Source organism: Brienomyrus brachyistius, chromosome 16 (assembly GCF_023856365.1).
Source record: "Brienomyrus brachyistius isolate T26 chromosome 16, BBRACH_0.4, whole genome shotgun sequence".
In the NCBI taxonomy this organism is placed as follows: Eukaryota; Metazoa; Chordata; class Actinopteri; order Osteoglossiformes; family Mormyridae; genus Brienomyrus; species Brienomyrus brachyistius.
In genome coordinates, this window is record NC_064548.1 from 22,548,654 (window position 1) to 22,565,263 (window position 16,610).

Genomic DNA, 16,610 nt, shown 5'->3' on the forward strand with positions numbered 1-16,610 from the left:
TGTGATGTAACATCCTTCGATGTTAGTACTTTCCAGACCCGCTGACTGCCTGGTCAGCAAGCACTCCTTCGCCCCAACCCTCCCCCAGGCAACTTTGTTTATTTGTTTGTTTTTTTCTGCCCGGACATAGGTATTAGATGTGGCTGTAGTCCCACTTTGGTGTATGCCGGAGTTACAGCCTCTTACCGCAAAATGAAGACCCGCGCTTTTCTTTCCAAAGGGTGCCTTTGCATCAAGCGCGAGGAAGTGGCTTGTCTGTGAAGGGGGGGTGGAGGGGGGGGGGCGGGGATCTCAGGACTGTTAAGCCCCAGAACAAACAAGCGTGGCAAGTGGTGGCACGGGGGGTTGCGCATCCGTAGCCTTCTGCATGGCTTTTACCGGGTACACTCACATGCGCTGGTCCACAACACGCACGCCTGCATCCGCCGTCACGCAGGCACACGGCTCCCGTGCATGCACATTCACGCACGCGTGTCGTAGTGCATGCATTGACGCGCACACGGTAGCACGGAGAACACGTGCAAAAAAACAGGAAGCTATTTCTCCATCACCTTTTCCCCCTGTCATGAGACTCGACTGTGTGCTAGTTTAATCGTGTGTGAGCGTACTTTTAAAATTCTTTTGCCCAGTTAACCACAGCACTTAACCCTTCAGCAGCCATGCCGACACTGCGCTTTTAATAACTGGCAGCACGGGTGACACATTTAAGCACTGGAACATTTTGTGTGGCTTCACGACCAAAATAAACAGGCAAGCACAATGACTGAAGCCAGTGTGCCTTGAGGGAGTCGATTACAGCTGCTTCCCACTACCTACTTGGGCTATAGCAGCTCGTGAAACTCCAACGAAGGCTCAAAGAGTGGAAACCGGCCAAATCTGAAATTGGAAATTTATATTTAAAAAAAAATAACAGTAAAGAGCACTTACGTTTCTGCCCGTTCCAAACCATCGATTATATTGTACATCTTGAGGTTGTTACAGTCAGCTGGGCATGTTTAAAAACGATTTTAAAGGACGCATGACTCACAATTATGTCTAGTTCATATAAGATGTGATAGAACTTATTGGTTCCAATAGGATAGAAACTCATCGTCCAGTAGCATTACAAATGTAACTCCCAGCACAATACCCCCCAGGGAAATAAATAACATGTTTAGTGTAATAAGCAATTAAATCTGCTGCAGTTTGTCTGTAGGATTCAGTGTTTTAAATTATGCCACTGTTGTGCCTATATTTCACATCCATATATCTTAGACTAACGCTTTTCGAGAGTGTCATTTATTTTATGTATTTATTTATTTATTGAACTCTCGAGCTCTAATGCCATCTTGTGGCAATTTTTTTTTTAATTCTTTCCCGAAGAGACCGGGAAAAGAAAATACAGATTTTACAGCCCGCCAGAAAGTTCAGTTATATGAATCGCCGCTTCTTAAAAATGACCCCCACAAACACAGTGAAGTTTGTATAGTTTCGGTAAAGTCTGCACTAAACCAGGATTTCTTTTTAAAAAAAAATAACGAAACACGTTCATATTTGCTAGGGTACACAAGAGACAAAATGGGCACGATAGATTACCTCTGTGAATCGCAGCAAAGCGGCTTTGTGGTTCATCTGGCAACAGGACTGTCTCACACTTCTGCGTGGTGTTTTCACTCCCTCCCTGCATTTCTGCAAGATTCCTCCTACAGCCCAAAGGCTGTGAGACCAGTTGCCCATTCTGTGTGACTGTGGGTATGACTGGCTAGGGTACCCATCGATGGACTGGTGTTACGCCCCTGAAAATAGGAAATATAATCACAGTAAGACATAGGGATGCTTCCTCAGTGGGACCATTTAGTTGAATGAGGAAAATATCGTGATCTCCCCTGGTTATGTGGATATAGACAAAAGCAAGCTATTCCATACTAGCAGAGCAAGACCATTTTACCGGTCACGGATAACAAATCACAGTTCAACTTCGAACAATAAAGGATGACGCAAATAACTAATTAGCTAAAAGTTCTAACCCATCACTAACGCTTTTAAAATTATTTTGATTTTTACCGTTTTTAAACGCATCGTATAAATTGTTTCCCGTAACCATAAGATCCTCTTAACCTTATCGCAGATTAGTCTCATTTTAGCAAAGACTACAAATCCACTGACTTTTTAAACCTGTATCAGACCCTTTAATATTTTACATTTTAACTTGTCACACGGGAATCCCATCTAGGGTCTCCTCTGTCTTATTTCCTTTGATAGGCTAAAGGCTCACCCTGATACTATACTGGAAGATGGATGGATGGATGGATGGTAGTACTGATGTTCTTGCATGAAGATTTGTTGTGTTTTTTTAGACAATTTAACATTCAGAATTACATTTATTATTGATTCTTTCCCTGATGGGTCTTAAGGGCTTGAATCGAAGGCAGCTGGACTGTTTTCAATTTCTTGAAAACATTTCACCTCTCATCCGAAAGGCTTTTTACTTCTAAAAGTTTGATGTCGGTTAAAAATCGCAATTTGATGTCATGACATCTCACTTCCACTAGATGGAGCAAAAGTTCTATTGAAGTCCTCTGAAGTTTACGGATGCGTGCCATTTTCATGGGCACGAAATCATAATCACAAGTTACTGACATTTAAACAAATGACGAAATAAAGGAAGTTGAGTAATAATACTGGAAATGTATGACCTTATTAAACTTCTGACCCTGTAATAATTTCCAACATAATCTCTATTATAATTACATTTTACATCTCCTAAGAGCGCATGAAACAGCTGCGTAGTTCATCGCGATGCTATTTCCAGCCGAGGTGTATCTAACACTCACGGATTGTTTATTATTTTAAAAATGAACCTTCTCTTTGGAAATGTTTAAACAGTGTCTGGGTACATTCCTGTAGGTTTCTTTTCAGGCAGGGGAGTCTTTTCCCCAGTGAGCCATGAGAAGGTCTTGCTTGATTGGTTCGTCCTCATTGGACAGATGACTGAAAAGCTGGCGGATCCTAGGCCGGACACTGCTTGAGGCACAAGCTTAATCCGAATTCCTGCAGTAACATATCCAGCAGTAGCATTTGCTAAGTATGGTTAAAAACCATCTGCTCTGTGTAAGACGGTGACCTTTGCAGACAAACATTTCATTTAACTCAGTTGTTTTCCAGACAATGTGAATGTTTATCAACGATGTTGAAATAGCAGGTGGCTTGATATGGATATTGTTATATTACTCTGCGGACTGCCATCTGTTGCAAAGGTTCCACACAGTGTCATTGTCATTGACCCCATCTCTAGTTTGTTCTGCTTACGAGACGAAGGTGTAGATGAAACTCAGCACGGATGTCGTGGACATTTTTGCATTACCGGAATGTTCTGTTGGCGTCTTGCAAGGTTTTTCGGTCCTGATTCATGCCTCCTCCTTTGGCCACCTACTTTTGGATGCCTCCCCCCCATGGGGAGTGGCAATCCGGAACAATCCCTGTACATACAGTATTTGATCTCAGTCCCACACTGTCACTTCTGGGGTATGAAGATCCACAGGAATAATCACTGTTGTATCCATCCTATACATGTTCATATTTGTAATTATCCGTGTAATTTCTATTATGGTTGTATTTTTGGTTCATTCCATTGGCTTTCAGGATCCTACTAGAAAACACCTGCAGGACCATGATATTTTAAAAATGTTTTCAAAGACATTGATGTAACTAAGTGCTAACCTTCCACAGGGGGTTATCAGGTTAGACAGGCCTGCAAGCAGTTCTTAATTATAAAACAGTACAAAGATCACATTCATACTTTGGTTTCATGTTGTGGTTTCTTAAATGACCTTTTAAGGCTGCTATAAGAAAGACACTTAAAAAAATCATATAATAACATTGTACAGCTTATAGAAGAAAACAATGTACAATAGTGAATAACAGTGCATCACACTGTACTGTAGACACAGAAAGGAAATATCAGTTTGTACAAAAAGTAGTCGATTGCAATACAGGAACACACCAAAACATAATATACCTGCAATCAAAGTGAATTTAATTCATTCTTTTCACCCCTCTCCATCTGACACGGCAAACATTCATCATCCGATCTTGAAACATCCTTCCGCGTCTGATACCAACAGTCTGGTCTGATCAGGTTTGAGTACCAGAGGTAGCTGGAAAAGAAACTGATCAGTTTAATCGGCATGTGTTCTTTCTCTTCGGTACACTTTGAAATGAACAGCAATAATCATTGGCAACTATGCTTTCTGATATCGCTGGCTGAAGATCTCATCTCCCTGGGCAGCTATATTAATCCAGCCCCCCCCCCCCCCCCGTCACCACCACCAAAGAAAAGTGATATAGTTGTTTATTTCCCCTCATTGGCTGCCACAGGGTGCCAGAACGTTGACCTAAAAAACACAGAGGCATGAGAATACATACATGGTGGTTCCTGACCTGAGAGGACGGTCTCCACCTACCTTGGGGGGCATTTCTGGTGTCCGCTGCCCTATGGAATTTACCACGGTCGCACTATCGTCTCCCTGAATCCAGTGGAAACCATTCGCCACGATGAATGAGCCGAGCCACCCATCTGTCAAACTGGGGCCCCCAGCTCACGCCGGCCGTCCCTGCCTCCGTTTACAAGTCTCTATTGCGGTCCTGAACACCCGACGCAGCAGACGTAATGAATGTCTTCATGCACCGGCTCCTACTGGCAGCCAGATTACAATCACAGTCATTCCACCTGACAAACTGCATATGCTGCTCAAAGCAACTGAGTTTGCAAACTGATTTTTTTTTTTTTAAATTTAATGGTGACTTAAATTTTTCAACACTTACGCCTAGGTACAAATATGCTATATATACACCCAACAAATCATTAATGTAAGTGCTTACTCAAGGGTAAGGAACCAGGGTAGCTCCATAATTCTCTCATCCTGAGATTTTGACCAGTTATACCGCTTGGTATTTGAGTGAAGCGATTTAAGTTAATTATCGAGCTGAAGGGCTTCTCTTGGGGCTCTGACAAGGCGATGTTCCGATTAGCCCATATACTAAAACCACTGCCATTAATAGCGGATCCCTCATGCCGGACATGTACCCTCTATTGCTAAATATACCGCTATTTAATTATAAATAATGGAATGGTCTAACTTCACATCTCCGTGTATACGATTAACTTTGGGGTTACATGTGTGAGTGAAAGATATGCCAGTATAATTTAATATGCCTCGAATATGGAAATATAGCAACTGTTATAATTTGGACTTTTAAATTGTATCTATTATTCTGAATAAAAATGCGTGTCCTCTCTACACAATGATACTTTGATTTAAAATCTTGCTAAGCCTTAAAGTTGGGTGAAAGTCCTTAATTAAATATTTATTTGCCATTATTAGTCAGCGAGAATGCCCGCATTTGATGATTATCCAACTTGTATTTTATCTACGCAAACTCGAGATGAGACAGGTTCTGCAGATTCACGGGGTCGTTATATCATGACAGGTTTGATGTAAATTTATGACGACAATGAAAGTGAAAGAAAGCATCATATAAGGCATGTATAATCATAATAGCATTGCAAAATGTGATTATTTTCGTATTACCGAGTCGCCGCCGAACTGCAGAAATCCTCTAATCCCTTTGAAATTGGACAGATGCATTTCCTCTGGACGGAAATTGGTGCTTTTCTCTGCCTTTCCTGACACTTATTAGTGTGGCTCGTAACAGACCATCAATGACCGCACGATTATTTCAGTACGATACCATGTTTCTGAAATGCTCGGGTAAATCTCGACTTAGATATGTCGATGTATAGGTATGAATAAATCTTTAATCCATTTTATGAACAGAAAGCAACGGTGTAAACTTGGCGATACCCTATAATATTTATTTAATTTGAGGCCCGTTTTGCAGTTTTAATCAAGTGTAAATACGGGGAAAATCGCGCCTCGGCTTACATTTACGAAAATTAACATTTATAATGGGTTATCAGATGTGAATCTAGTCTACACTGAAAAAGGCACAGCAAAAAATGGCAGCAAACTATTTGCAAGTTTTTAATTATTATTATACCTCCCACGCAGGGCACATTCTGACAGGAATCGTTCTCTGTTTAATTTAACCATTTCAAACGCACGTTTGTTGAAAATTCCTGTGTAGTACAGAAACCAAAGGCTGACAAGTCTTTGAAACCTAAAGTTAAACTATTTAAATACATTTTAAAGTTTTGTTCATTTATGGATCCGTTCTTTTTTCACACTATAGACTTAAATCCCAATAGGTCAAATACATTTAGGTACTATTCGTATGTATAACTTCCCTTTAAAGAAACTGGTTTTTCTGTCCCAAGAGTTTATGCACATACATCTGTATTTTTTAAGAGAATCTTTCCTTTTTGGTGGTTTCAGGTTCTATGTTTGACCAAAATCCCGAAAGAAAGTAAAGAATCTTCGTGCAAAGCGATAACATTGTGAACAAAGAACCTGAGACCAACTGGCCAAAGTGACATGGTACCCAGTGCCTGACTGGGCTAATGCTTAAAGTTTCAGATCTGAATCTTTCTTTAGACAACAGATTTAGATTCAATACAATCTTCTGAAAGACATTTTGAACGACATAAATAGATATGATTATAAATGCATTCCCTGCTGAAACATCTGCAAATGCAATGACCTGTCACATCTGTGTTCCAGAAGTGAACCTGAATCTTTTGAGACAGTGCCTGCCTTGCAGAAATCTACGCCCAGGACGCGTCACCCGATCATGTCCATAACATTCTCTATCATTGAACACAGCCTGGGAACATACCCCTTCCTTTCACTGACAGGCCATGCCCTTTATCTTGCCCACAGTCACACATATTTACACTAAAGCATGATTTTTACAGCTTCGATTCTGCCTAAGTAGCTCGCTTAAGGCTACGAAAAAGGCTCCCCCTACCGGGACGCAAACTTTCGCTCACCGGGCCAGTTTCTTAACCTTTATACTCCCAGCTGCCCCCTAACAAGTGTTTAGATGTAGCCTCATTGTCAGATACAAAACTAAACAGTATTCTGGCTGCTTATTAAAGGAGAGTAATTAACATTCACGGAGGCACTTAAAATGGCACCTTTTTTCCATGGCAAAAGGGCAGTAGGAGTGTTGCCTTTTAGAATGGCATAACATTTAAGACTCAATTAACTTGCAGGATGGTTATTGCGTTACCCAGAATCCCCTGTGTTGCTTTTGTATGCTCTGCTGTCAGCCTGTAGCTCATTGTAATGGTCCCGCTTATTCTTCGCTGTGTTACTTTACCGAACTGCAGTATTGCGAAGCGGGGGAAGGTGGGACGTCGTTCTTCAGAATGCAATAAAAACTCCCGAAGTGCATTATTCTCCGCCTGGAAATGCTGCGATGGGCCCAGGCTTCCAGAGCTCGCCTTTCATTAACGACTGTCATGTAGTCGCATCCTGTCTAATAAAAAGCAGTTTTAAATAAATTTGAGTCACACCTAGCGACTGGGGATGCGTTGTCAACCCAAATCCCGTTACGAATTTTAGTGCGTCTGTGTGTGTGGGGGGATAATTATTAAAATAACGGCGAGTAGGAAATAATTTCGGAATAGCCCAACACCGTTAAAAGAATGAAAAACACGTAACCACAATTTTGCCATTAAGTAATAAGCGGCACATAGGAGATTGCTCACTTTAATATGTAATATTTACTTTCTTAATCACTCATATTCCACAGATATTAAACATTTGTCAGACTAAATAAATTTAGTACCTATACAATTATGCAAAGGTACAATTGTCATAATAGGGCAAGTCTCCCAAGAATATTATCCAATTTCCACAGTACACCATCATAGCGTAATTAAAACATATATAGTTGTTTTTTTTCCCCGAAACCCTGTATTGCGTATCTGGGTAATGAAAAGGGATGTAAAGCTTTTTTTTTTAATAAGCAGTCAGTGAGTTTGTGCTCTTGTTACAGCTGTTTTCACTAAAAACGATTAGCTACTACAAAAAAAGACGACGTTTTGTCATAGAAGTACAATTTATGTCCAGGTTTGTACAAGCCAGATCACGTCACGTGGTTAGGTAAAAATAAGCTTGCTATAATCGTTTGATTCATAGGCTTAAACACTTGCGATTCATTACGTGTGAAGTTTTTGGTGAAGTTTAATGAATTTGTATTTTGCCCCAACTTGCTATGATAATGGCTTGGATTTTAGCACAAACAAATTAAGTTTAACGTGACTGTGTTAAACTCTTCTATTCTTCGCAATATAATAAAGCTACGTCTGGATTGTGTTGTCAAAAGAAATCGGGCTTCCTGGATGGCCAATTTACATTATATGTGGATGTTTGCGCAATGACATTTTCCACTTGAGGGAAGCGCAGTTTGAAAGAAACTTGAAAATACACCTCCTGAATATATTCCGTTATATATTCATATATTGCAGAATGGAAAACGGTACCCATTGATGGGTGCAAGAAGTCTCCCCCTGATCGAGAACACTATTTTAAGATGACCACTATGCCGTTCCAGCTTTCAGTCCATTACAGCTCCAGGAAATGACGGCGGGCAGTTGCTGGCAGAACGCAAGTTAAACCATCTGCGTCTCCACTTTAATGTCAATCTGGAAGAGTTAGCAGACGTTGCAAGTTTAATATGAACCTGTGTATTTTAGACTCACGATGACCTGTTAGTTACGTTACGAGGATAATTAATCCCAATGTTCTTTTCCCACAGTGCCACCAATATAATCGGGGGGCGTTATTTACATATGAAAATGTCCGCAGAGAGACGTGTTTATTTTCTGTAACCAAGATATGATGATCGGGGATATAAATCAAGAGAGACAGAGCTGGCACAAATAAGACACTCCGTAATTCACCTGATTCTCTCGTCTCCGAAACAGGTGCCTGCGATACAATAAACGCAAGTCTTTTTGGCAACTCCGAATGGCCAATTAGGGAAGACTGGGAGTGACGAAAGGCGGGGTTAAGCTGTACTAGCTGTTTACTGGACCAATCAGCTGGCTGGTGGGCGGTGACAGGTCAACTGGGGGGCGTGTCTCTCGACTGCGAGCCGAGGACAGTAATGGCATGGAAATAGCACAGTAATCTGGACGAGCCACAACGCACTGTGGGAACTACGCTACCAGTCTTTGAACTTCTACAGATATTCCCAAAACGTTATCCGGACGAAGAAAATCTAAACAGTTCAGATCTGCGCATCGAAAGTGTTACTTAGAGACGTTTCCGCTATTTCCAGTCGCAAAAGGGATATTTTACTGGACATGTAAATTAAAGGAGTTACTGCCATCCCCAAAATGAAGCTAGCCTTTTTAGTCTGCCTCGGCTTTCTCTTCACTCCTGTGGTTGTACGGGTTAGCTCTTCCCAGTCAGGTGAGTGACAGACCCTCTAATGTTTAGTGCGCAAGATGTTTATTAGTTGTCACGCTGGGATCTTATATTCAATTCCGCGTGGACACGCAGCTGTATTGATTCCAGTTGAAATGTGCGACTGTTTTGAACTATCTACACCTCTAGTGGAGTCCGATTTTCCCCGACTTCTAAAATTTCATATCACTGATCAGTTTTGGAAGTGTTGAATGCTGGAGGTAATAAAAAAATCTCAACAGCACTGCACTGGATTAGAAAACAGATTTTGTAATTCACTGTTGTTAGTGCGTCATTGCGTGTCTGCAAAAGTCCGACTTAAAAATCGACTGGATTTTAAGTTTTTCTTTTTTTCTTTTAGATAATACCTGCTTTGCGTTTCCTGCAAGTCGGTAGTCCGTGCGCTTCATTTCGTCTGACTGTTTTGAAATGGGGTTGTGAGGAATTTCAAATGAGGCTATGCTCTTTCAGCTCCGCACACAGAATGCCATTGTTGAATTAGGAGATCATAAAACACTGAATGTTCGCACACGTGTCCCGAGTATACAAATTAAGCCAGCCTCGTTTACTTGGTTATTGTACGCCTTTTTGCATTTGCTGTATTATTTCAGCTGAATTGTCTATTTTTTTACCTTCACACATCTCCGAAAAATCGCTCCGGCGAAATCGATTTTAGTTGGTGGTTTGTAAATATCAGCACTGCAATTTGCAGAGCTGCCCGTAATAGATCGTTTCCTTTCACCAATTATCTATAAAGGTCTAATAGATTATTCTGTTTTAAGGATGTGAAGACATTCAAATGACTTTCAGCACCCTTCTTCGATTTTGTAGACTGCATAATCACCCCAGATTAAGGCACCCTACACGGATCATTGTCTTTATTAGTTCATCCTAAAGTTTTAAGACTATGCAGTAAATTTATTTAATAAAACTGACTACCGAGTATCTACACATTTATCAACAAACAATAATAAGTAACAAAACACAATTTTATCATGATAACCACCTGAAAATAAACGTTAACACTGCCTTATTAATATTATAATAATATTAATATTACCTGTAGGCTAGTCGTGGTTACTTGTTTCGCCATTTCAGCCAAAAAATAGAACAATTTTATATGAGGTACATGATAATACAGCAGTATTAGGTTATATGAACATACATGGATGGACGCATCTTCTATTAAAATACCTAAAAGGCTACTTAAATAAGGCTGTTTCAGTTTTGACGCCCGTTAACTCATGCACACGGTTTGTTCAACGTACATGTACCTTTTGCCTTGACCTTCAAAACTTTAAAAATACTATTTAACACAAAGACTACATTGTTTGAATGCGGTTTGTCCTCCTTGTTGACGGCAGGACGGCTGTCTGGAACGGCAAAGGACCATATAGTGTGTACAGTGTTGATGAAGTAGTTTATTTAATTTCCTAAGCGTTATATAGTTATGCATTCTGGAAATGACTAGCGGCTGTGTGTTATTTTATCCATGAGCGTAGTTGTTGTGTATGTGAAAGGATGCGCGCATCCACACGGTGGTGGTATGAGCTGGACACTCGGCTGCCAGTGAGCTCTGTCTCCATCGAGGCGGAGGCGAGGACAGCACGTCGCTGCATCGGCATCCCCCCCGAACGTGTTTTCCCGATTACGAGCGTTGTCACCCGACTGGACGCCATGGGTGCCGGGTGAAAGCGAGATGATTTCGCCCCCTCACGTGTGATCTCATGGGGGTATGTGAGGAGTGGGCACCAGAGGGACGCTTCACTCTCCTTTAGCTCCCAGAAACAACCATCAACCGGACGTGACTGTCATTTCCATACATTAAAAAAAAGTTTTATCGCTTAAGAGTACACGATTCCCCTACGTACGGATGTATCTGCCCCATGACTCCGGATTGGTTTGACCATTTAATGTATATATAATGCATGCGATAATAGCACTAGGAAAATGCAATGTGGGTTTCATGCAAACAAAAGCTGTTGGGTTCCCTAAACTGCGTTTTAAAGTTTGTTCACTCAGTCGGTCTTCACATTAATCCTCTTAATAAATCGTAATTCTGTAGTAATTAAGGATGAAATTTGTCATTTTACAGGAGATCAGTTGCCATATCCCGCTTTAATTAAAATTTATAGGCAATATAATTTGGGCCCATACTGTGTTGCTTCGATGGATATAAATTCCGAATAGAAATTTCACGTGATCGCCAACAGCCATAATTGATTACCTTGTAGGCATATGTGATATGTGAAAAGCGCTTACGTACAATTCTAAGTGCGTCACATGGTTTAGGTAAGAATAGTGGGTCTTTGTTCAAATCACTTTTGAATAAAACATAAAAGATGTGATGTGTTGTATATCATATAAGTTTAAGTATTATTAATGACATTACTACTCCTACTAGGCCCGTACTAACAATATCAACAACAACAGACCATTTCATATTTATTGTCCACCGTTCCAGTACAAGGCCATCTAGTTTAGGTGTTCTGATGGTGCTGATCTGAAGATATTACGACACCTCTCTCCTTTTAGCAGAAGATCTCCGATAATCGCTCGCAGTTTTGCATTTTATGCTTATCGAAGTGATGCAATTGGCTTATGATCTCCGGTAGATGACGTGGCACGATATCTGTACCTTTAACCAGTTTTTCCGGATCGCATCTTGCTGCGGAGCGCCTGCTTTCGGGAATTCGCCCCCGTGCCCTGTCAGATATGCACGAATGGCGCTGGTTATCACGCACAAACTTCTGTTTTGGTACATTCGTGTACTATCGACTTTGCTTAAAAGTTAAGGAATTGCATATGGTGAAATGATTCACAGATTTGTTGCTACTCGTTGAAATGCACATGCAGTAAGACGTTTTGTATTCCGCGGTGGCCATCGACAGCGTCTCAAACATTTCTAATAACAATGTTCGTTTTACTGCATACTTGGAGCAACCTATCAGCATTGCATTTCTTAAATTTATGTAATATATCATGAAGCGTTATTTTTTAAGGATTAGAAACTCTCTTGTTATTAGTTAAGGGCATTGACTATAAACCGTAAATTAATACTGCTGGTTCAAGTCCAAGCACAGACCAGGCTGTGGTACGCTTTGTACTGTTATATAATATATAAATGCTTTATAAACGGAATGCTTAGGATATTCATGTTATCTAGAGGCATTTTGTCCCGGAAATTAACACTATGTGCTCCTGCCATAGTTAAGCTGGAAATGTAATATGGACAAAGTAAGATTGTTGGATTATCTGGTCTATTAAATGGGCTGGACTGTGTCTCCGTCTGCCGTAAGTGACAGTGACGTTTGCAGGACGGCGCCACACGCAGCTGCATTCAGGTTGTCCAGTGTCTCGTAGATTGTGATAGGAAAGTAATAGTGTCACCTCCTCTTGGTCCAGGTGATGTAAGTGGGCTTCTTTGCTAAGGCCTGTTAATCAATGTGTTACCATTACTGCCACTCAAGCACACCTGCTTCTCCGCACCGTGAAGGGCGTCCAGCCACCCCAGACGCGCAGAGAGCGGTGGAGGCAATGAAAAGGAGAGGTGAAACGTCACAGACGTTAACACAGGCTGCCGGAGGGTGACAAGATGTTGATTGAATTGCTTTTAGATGAAACAAATTACCAGGTCCTGGGAAAGCAGAGGTGGGGGTGTGCGGGGGGTGTGTGTGCGTGTGTGTGGGGGGGGGGGGGGGGGAGATGGATATGGGAAGCACTCCCCGATTCAGTTATTGGAGCTGCTTAATTCCAGAAAATATGAATATTTATGATGTTGATTTCTGAAGGAATTTGAGCTATGCGGCGCATGTGGCGAGGCTTTTGTGGGGAATCAAAAGTTTCCCCTGTCCCTGCCGCAGACGCACTCATGCACTCTCACGCCACACCGCGCAGCGTTCCGCATAAGCAGGCCAGGTTCTCACATAAATTATTTTTGCTAGTTTGTTCTGTCCCGTTCGGTCGTTAATTGTTCGGCGAAAAAGGCCTGCAGTGAAATGCAGCTCGTTCGCGCTGTGTGGCCTGAACCAAATGCATGGCAGCGGTAATAAGAGTAACTGAGATTTTGAGGATGACATAGGATGCTGTCGTCCTGATTATAGTTATTAAAACTTTTTTTTTTTTTTTTTTAAATCACTTGCAGGATTATGTATTTGTGCGCTGATGACGCCGGTCAAAGTCTGTCTATTTTTGTAACCTATTTTGAATCCACTGACTAGGCAGGCAGTCTTTGTGAGATCTGTTCAGGCATCGGTTAGACGGCCCTAAATTATAATCAGATTACAGTGTGACATTTACACATTCCCCAAGTTAACTCTGGCTCAAAACGACAGAATGCAGAGTCGTTATTTGGCCGCTGCTCACATCGTGACTCCTAGCTCGTCGCCCCATATTGCAGATCCTTGAATCTGCAGAGAGCTTAAATCAACAAGCTAGTGATTAGAATCATTTTCTGTTTTTGACACTTGTTTTTTCTGCAACCGTACAGGCGTTTTGTAATGTATAGTCTTACTTAATGGATATGTCACAGAACGACAGAGATAAGCATTTTATATTTCTCTTGGCATACAAATGCACGGCACATGCCTTTCCTTAATAGTTCCAGAATGACACCACAGTGGCGCTATTTAGATGCTTATTTTTCTTAAACACTTTAAAGCTGTGACTTGTTTTTTTGCCCTAAGCAGCCGTGTCGTGCATGCGTGCGTGCGATGGCATGCACTTGTGACATGCTGTCTGGATGCCGCTTCAGCCCTATGGCTGCACGCCGGACCCATTTGCCCCCCCCCCCCCCCCCCCCCGTACGTGTACATGCACGTCTCTGGCAGCCGCTTGCCTTTCTAACGGGCCTCAAAGAGTCAGAAACATCTGTTTCAGGGCAGGAGAAATGCCTTCCACTTGCGTGTCACTGGATCGCAGCAGAGCACACGTGAAAAACTTAGCATGCAGCTTGCGTACGCCACGCAAATCGGGCGATCAGACACAGGCGAGCGCTTCTGCACCGTCCCATGAAGATTAAACTTGGAACACAGAGCCGATCGTGCTGAACTTTTGGGACGTATGTTTGTTTGTTCCAGCGCCGGAGAGGTTTTCCTTTCTGGAGTTCAAAGAACATCCAAATATTTACATGGTGTGGCGTAACCGCAGTGCAGGGGGGACAAAGGGATGAACTGCTGTCCAGATTTCAGTTTTTGTCAAGTGCGGGTACTACTCCGTCCCAAGCGAGGGGGGTCACAGTCGCCTCGCTCATGGTCGTAGTGGCTGCCTTCTGAATGGCCCCTTTGCTTCTGACCTGCGTGACTCTCGCTGAATGGAAAGAATGGCTTGTTTTGAATGTGGTTCCCTCTCTTTTTGCGGGGGCCGGCGATTCCTACCTAGGGCCCCAAGTCTTATTTGGGGGGGGGGGGGGGGGGGAATGTAAGCTTTGTCCCTCCCTCTGTTACTTTTGACGAAAGGGGTGTTGAAAGTTCCCCTTTGCATGTGCATCCCTTTGGTCACCTGTGAAACAGGAAGGTGACTGGCCTGTGTCACCCATCATTTGTGTGTGTGTGTGTGTGTGTGTGTGTGTGTGTGTGTGTGTGTGTGTGTGTGTGTGGGGGGGGGGGGGGGGGGGGGGCTCTTTGCTCAGCCACTTCCTAAACTCCTCTCAAAAATTCCTCCAGCCCGGTGGAGCAGGTTCATGGCCCTTTCCCCCTCCACTCCGGCCCCCGCTATGTCACCAGGAGAGTCTCTTGTCGTCCATGAGCGCGTTCCTGGTTCCTGGTTCCTGGTTCCTGGCAGCCCGACGATGCCTTTTGGGGAGCGGGAGCTTCTTGCAGACATCTTGCCGCTTTTTTAAAAGCCCCGGAAAGTTCATTTCCTCAAAATTATGTGTCGAGACGGTTAATTTGCTGAGAAAATGCCCGTTTCGGAATTTATTTCCATTCACAAGGCAGCAAATTGCCCTAGTGCTGAAAAAAATGCGAGAAATTCACAAAATGAGCCTTAATATCTTTCTCTGAATTAGTTGTTCTTCTATTGCTTGAGAACTTCAGAGATCAATGGTGAGTGATGCTCTCTTACCGACACGAGCCAGCGCGCGTGGAAGCGTCGGTCACCCCAGAGTGGTAGCTAAGCTAGCCCTAGCGCAGGTGTGTTCCGGTTCCTTCCGGATAAAAAGCATGGCAGGCACGTCATTACTCAGCTCTGCATCCCGCACATGCTGAGGTTCCGTGCGCCTTCATCCCCTCTGTCTTTCTTTCCCTCCGCTTCCCTCATTCTCTCAGTCACATTAATGCCTGGCAAATTGCGGAGGGGCCAGAAGATGTTAGCAGGTCCAGCTGCGTTGACGACACCTCGATGCGAAAGCATAGCCGCCTCATTGAAACAGCAGTGCGGCTGTTTGCTCAGCCCAGCCATATTTTCCACACTGTGGACCCACTTATGCCACAGTGAATTTGCAGAGGACCGGGGAGCTGTCGATGGTCCGCCCGATATCCTGCTTTGTGGCCCGGCACAGTAAAACACAGTAAGCTCACTTTGACTGGTTAGAGGGGGCAGCAGGGTGAGCTGCTGGAATACCTCGCCTAAGACATTATTAAACACTGGCCGCTCATGAGCACATTTTTCGTGTCCTCCATCTCGTCCACTCTCCCCGTCGCCTACAGTCATGCACGTCGGTGCTCCTCATTAAAAGACGTGATCTAGCAAGCAGGTGGTCCGGTCTCTGTCCTCCTCCTGCTTAGATGTGCAGCTCAGGCTTTCGGGATATGATAAAATGATATGTTTGAGGCAAAAATGTTAAATTACTGGTTTAATATTTCATTTTGCTTCCATCCTGCGCATACATCCATCCGACGGTACAAACATTTGAGGTCTCGTGTTTTATGCATGTTTTAAGCTTGACCCAGTATTTCAGGGCTTTTATAGAGGACACTGGTGAACGGTCACATGCTCAGCATGGTGAGGATATCTGTGGTTCCGTGGCAGTGTTCGGTGTGGTCCGGGAGCACGCCGGCCATGCACTGGGCAGGGGACCACTGATTCAGCAGGGATGAGTTACACTAGGAGATAGGAGGCTGTGATGTGGAAGAAGGGTTTCCACAAATGGGAGATTTCCTATTTCCGAAGATAAATTGTGAGCAACTTGCCCCAAAAGTGTATTATTGTGGTAGTGTGGAGCCATAGTAACTCGACCTGCAGGAATAATAATAATTAATAAATAATGAAGATTTAAAAAAAAGAAAAGAAACCAAAGATAAGAATGAAATGCAC

General features: G+C 42.8%; 2 protein-coding genes and 1 long non-coding RNA gene across 4 annotated transcripts in view; 1 reads left to right on the forward strand and 2 right to left on the reverse strand.

Moving 5' to 3' along the window:
* Positions 1–16,610, reverse strand: part of LOC125710089 (fibroin heavy chain-like) — a 576,413-nt gene that overhangs the window by 201,737 nt on the left and 358,066 nt on the right. The window lies entirely within an intron of this gene.
* On the reverse strand, positions 255–4,229 carry LOC125710101 (uncharacterized). The gene is made up of 3 exons (XR_007382919.1): positions 3,344–4,229; positions 1,576–1,775; positions 255–876 (listed from the first exon to the last, which is right to left on the reverse strand). It is a non-coding gene; the product is annotated as an uncharacterized LOC125710101 (long non-coding RNA).
* LOC125710090 (receptor tyrosine-protein kinase erbB-4-like) overlaps positions 9,058–16,610 on the forward strand; it is a 226,808-nt gene continuing 219,255 nt past the window's right edge. For both annotated transcript variants that reach the window (XM_048979325.1, XM_048979327.1), the window contains exon 1: positions 9,058–9,362. In XM_048979325.1, coding sequence (XP_048835282.1) covers positions 9,287–9,362 — 76 coding nt within the window. In that variant the 5' untranslated portion in view covers positions 9,058–9,286. The remainder of the gene's footprint in view (positions 9,363–16,610) is intronic.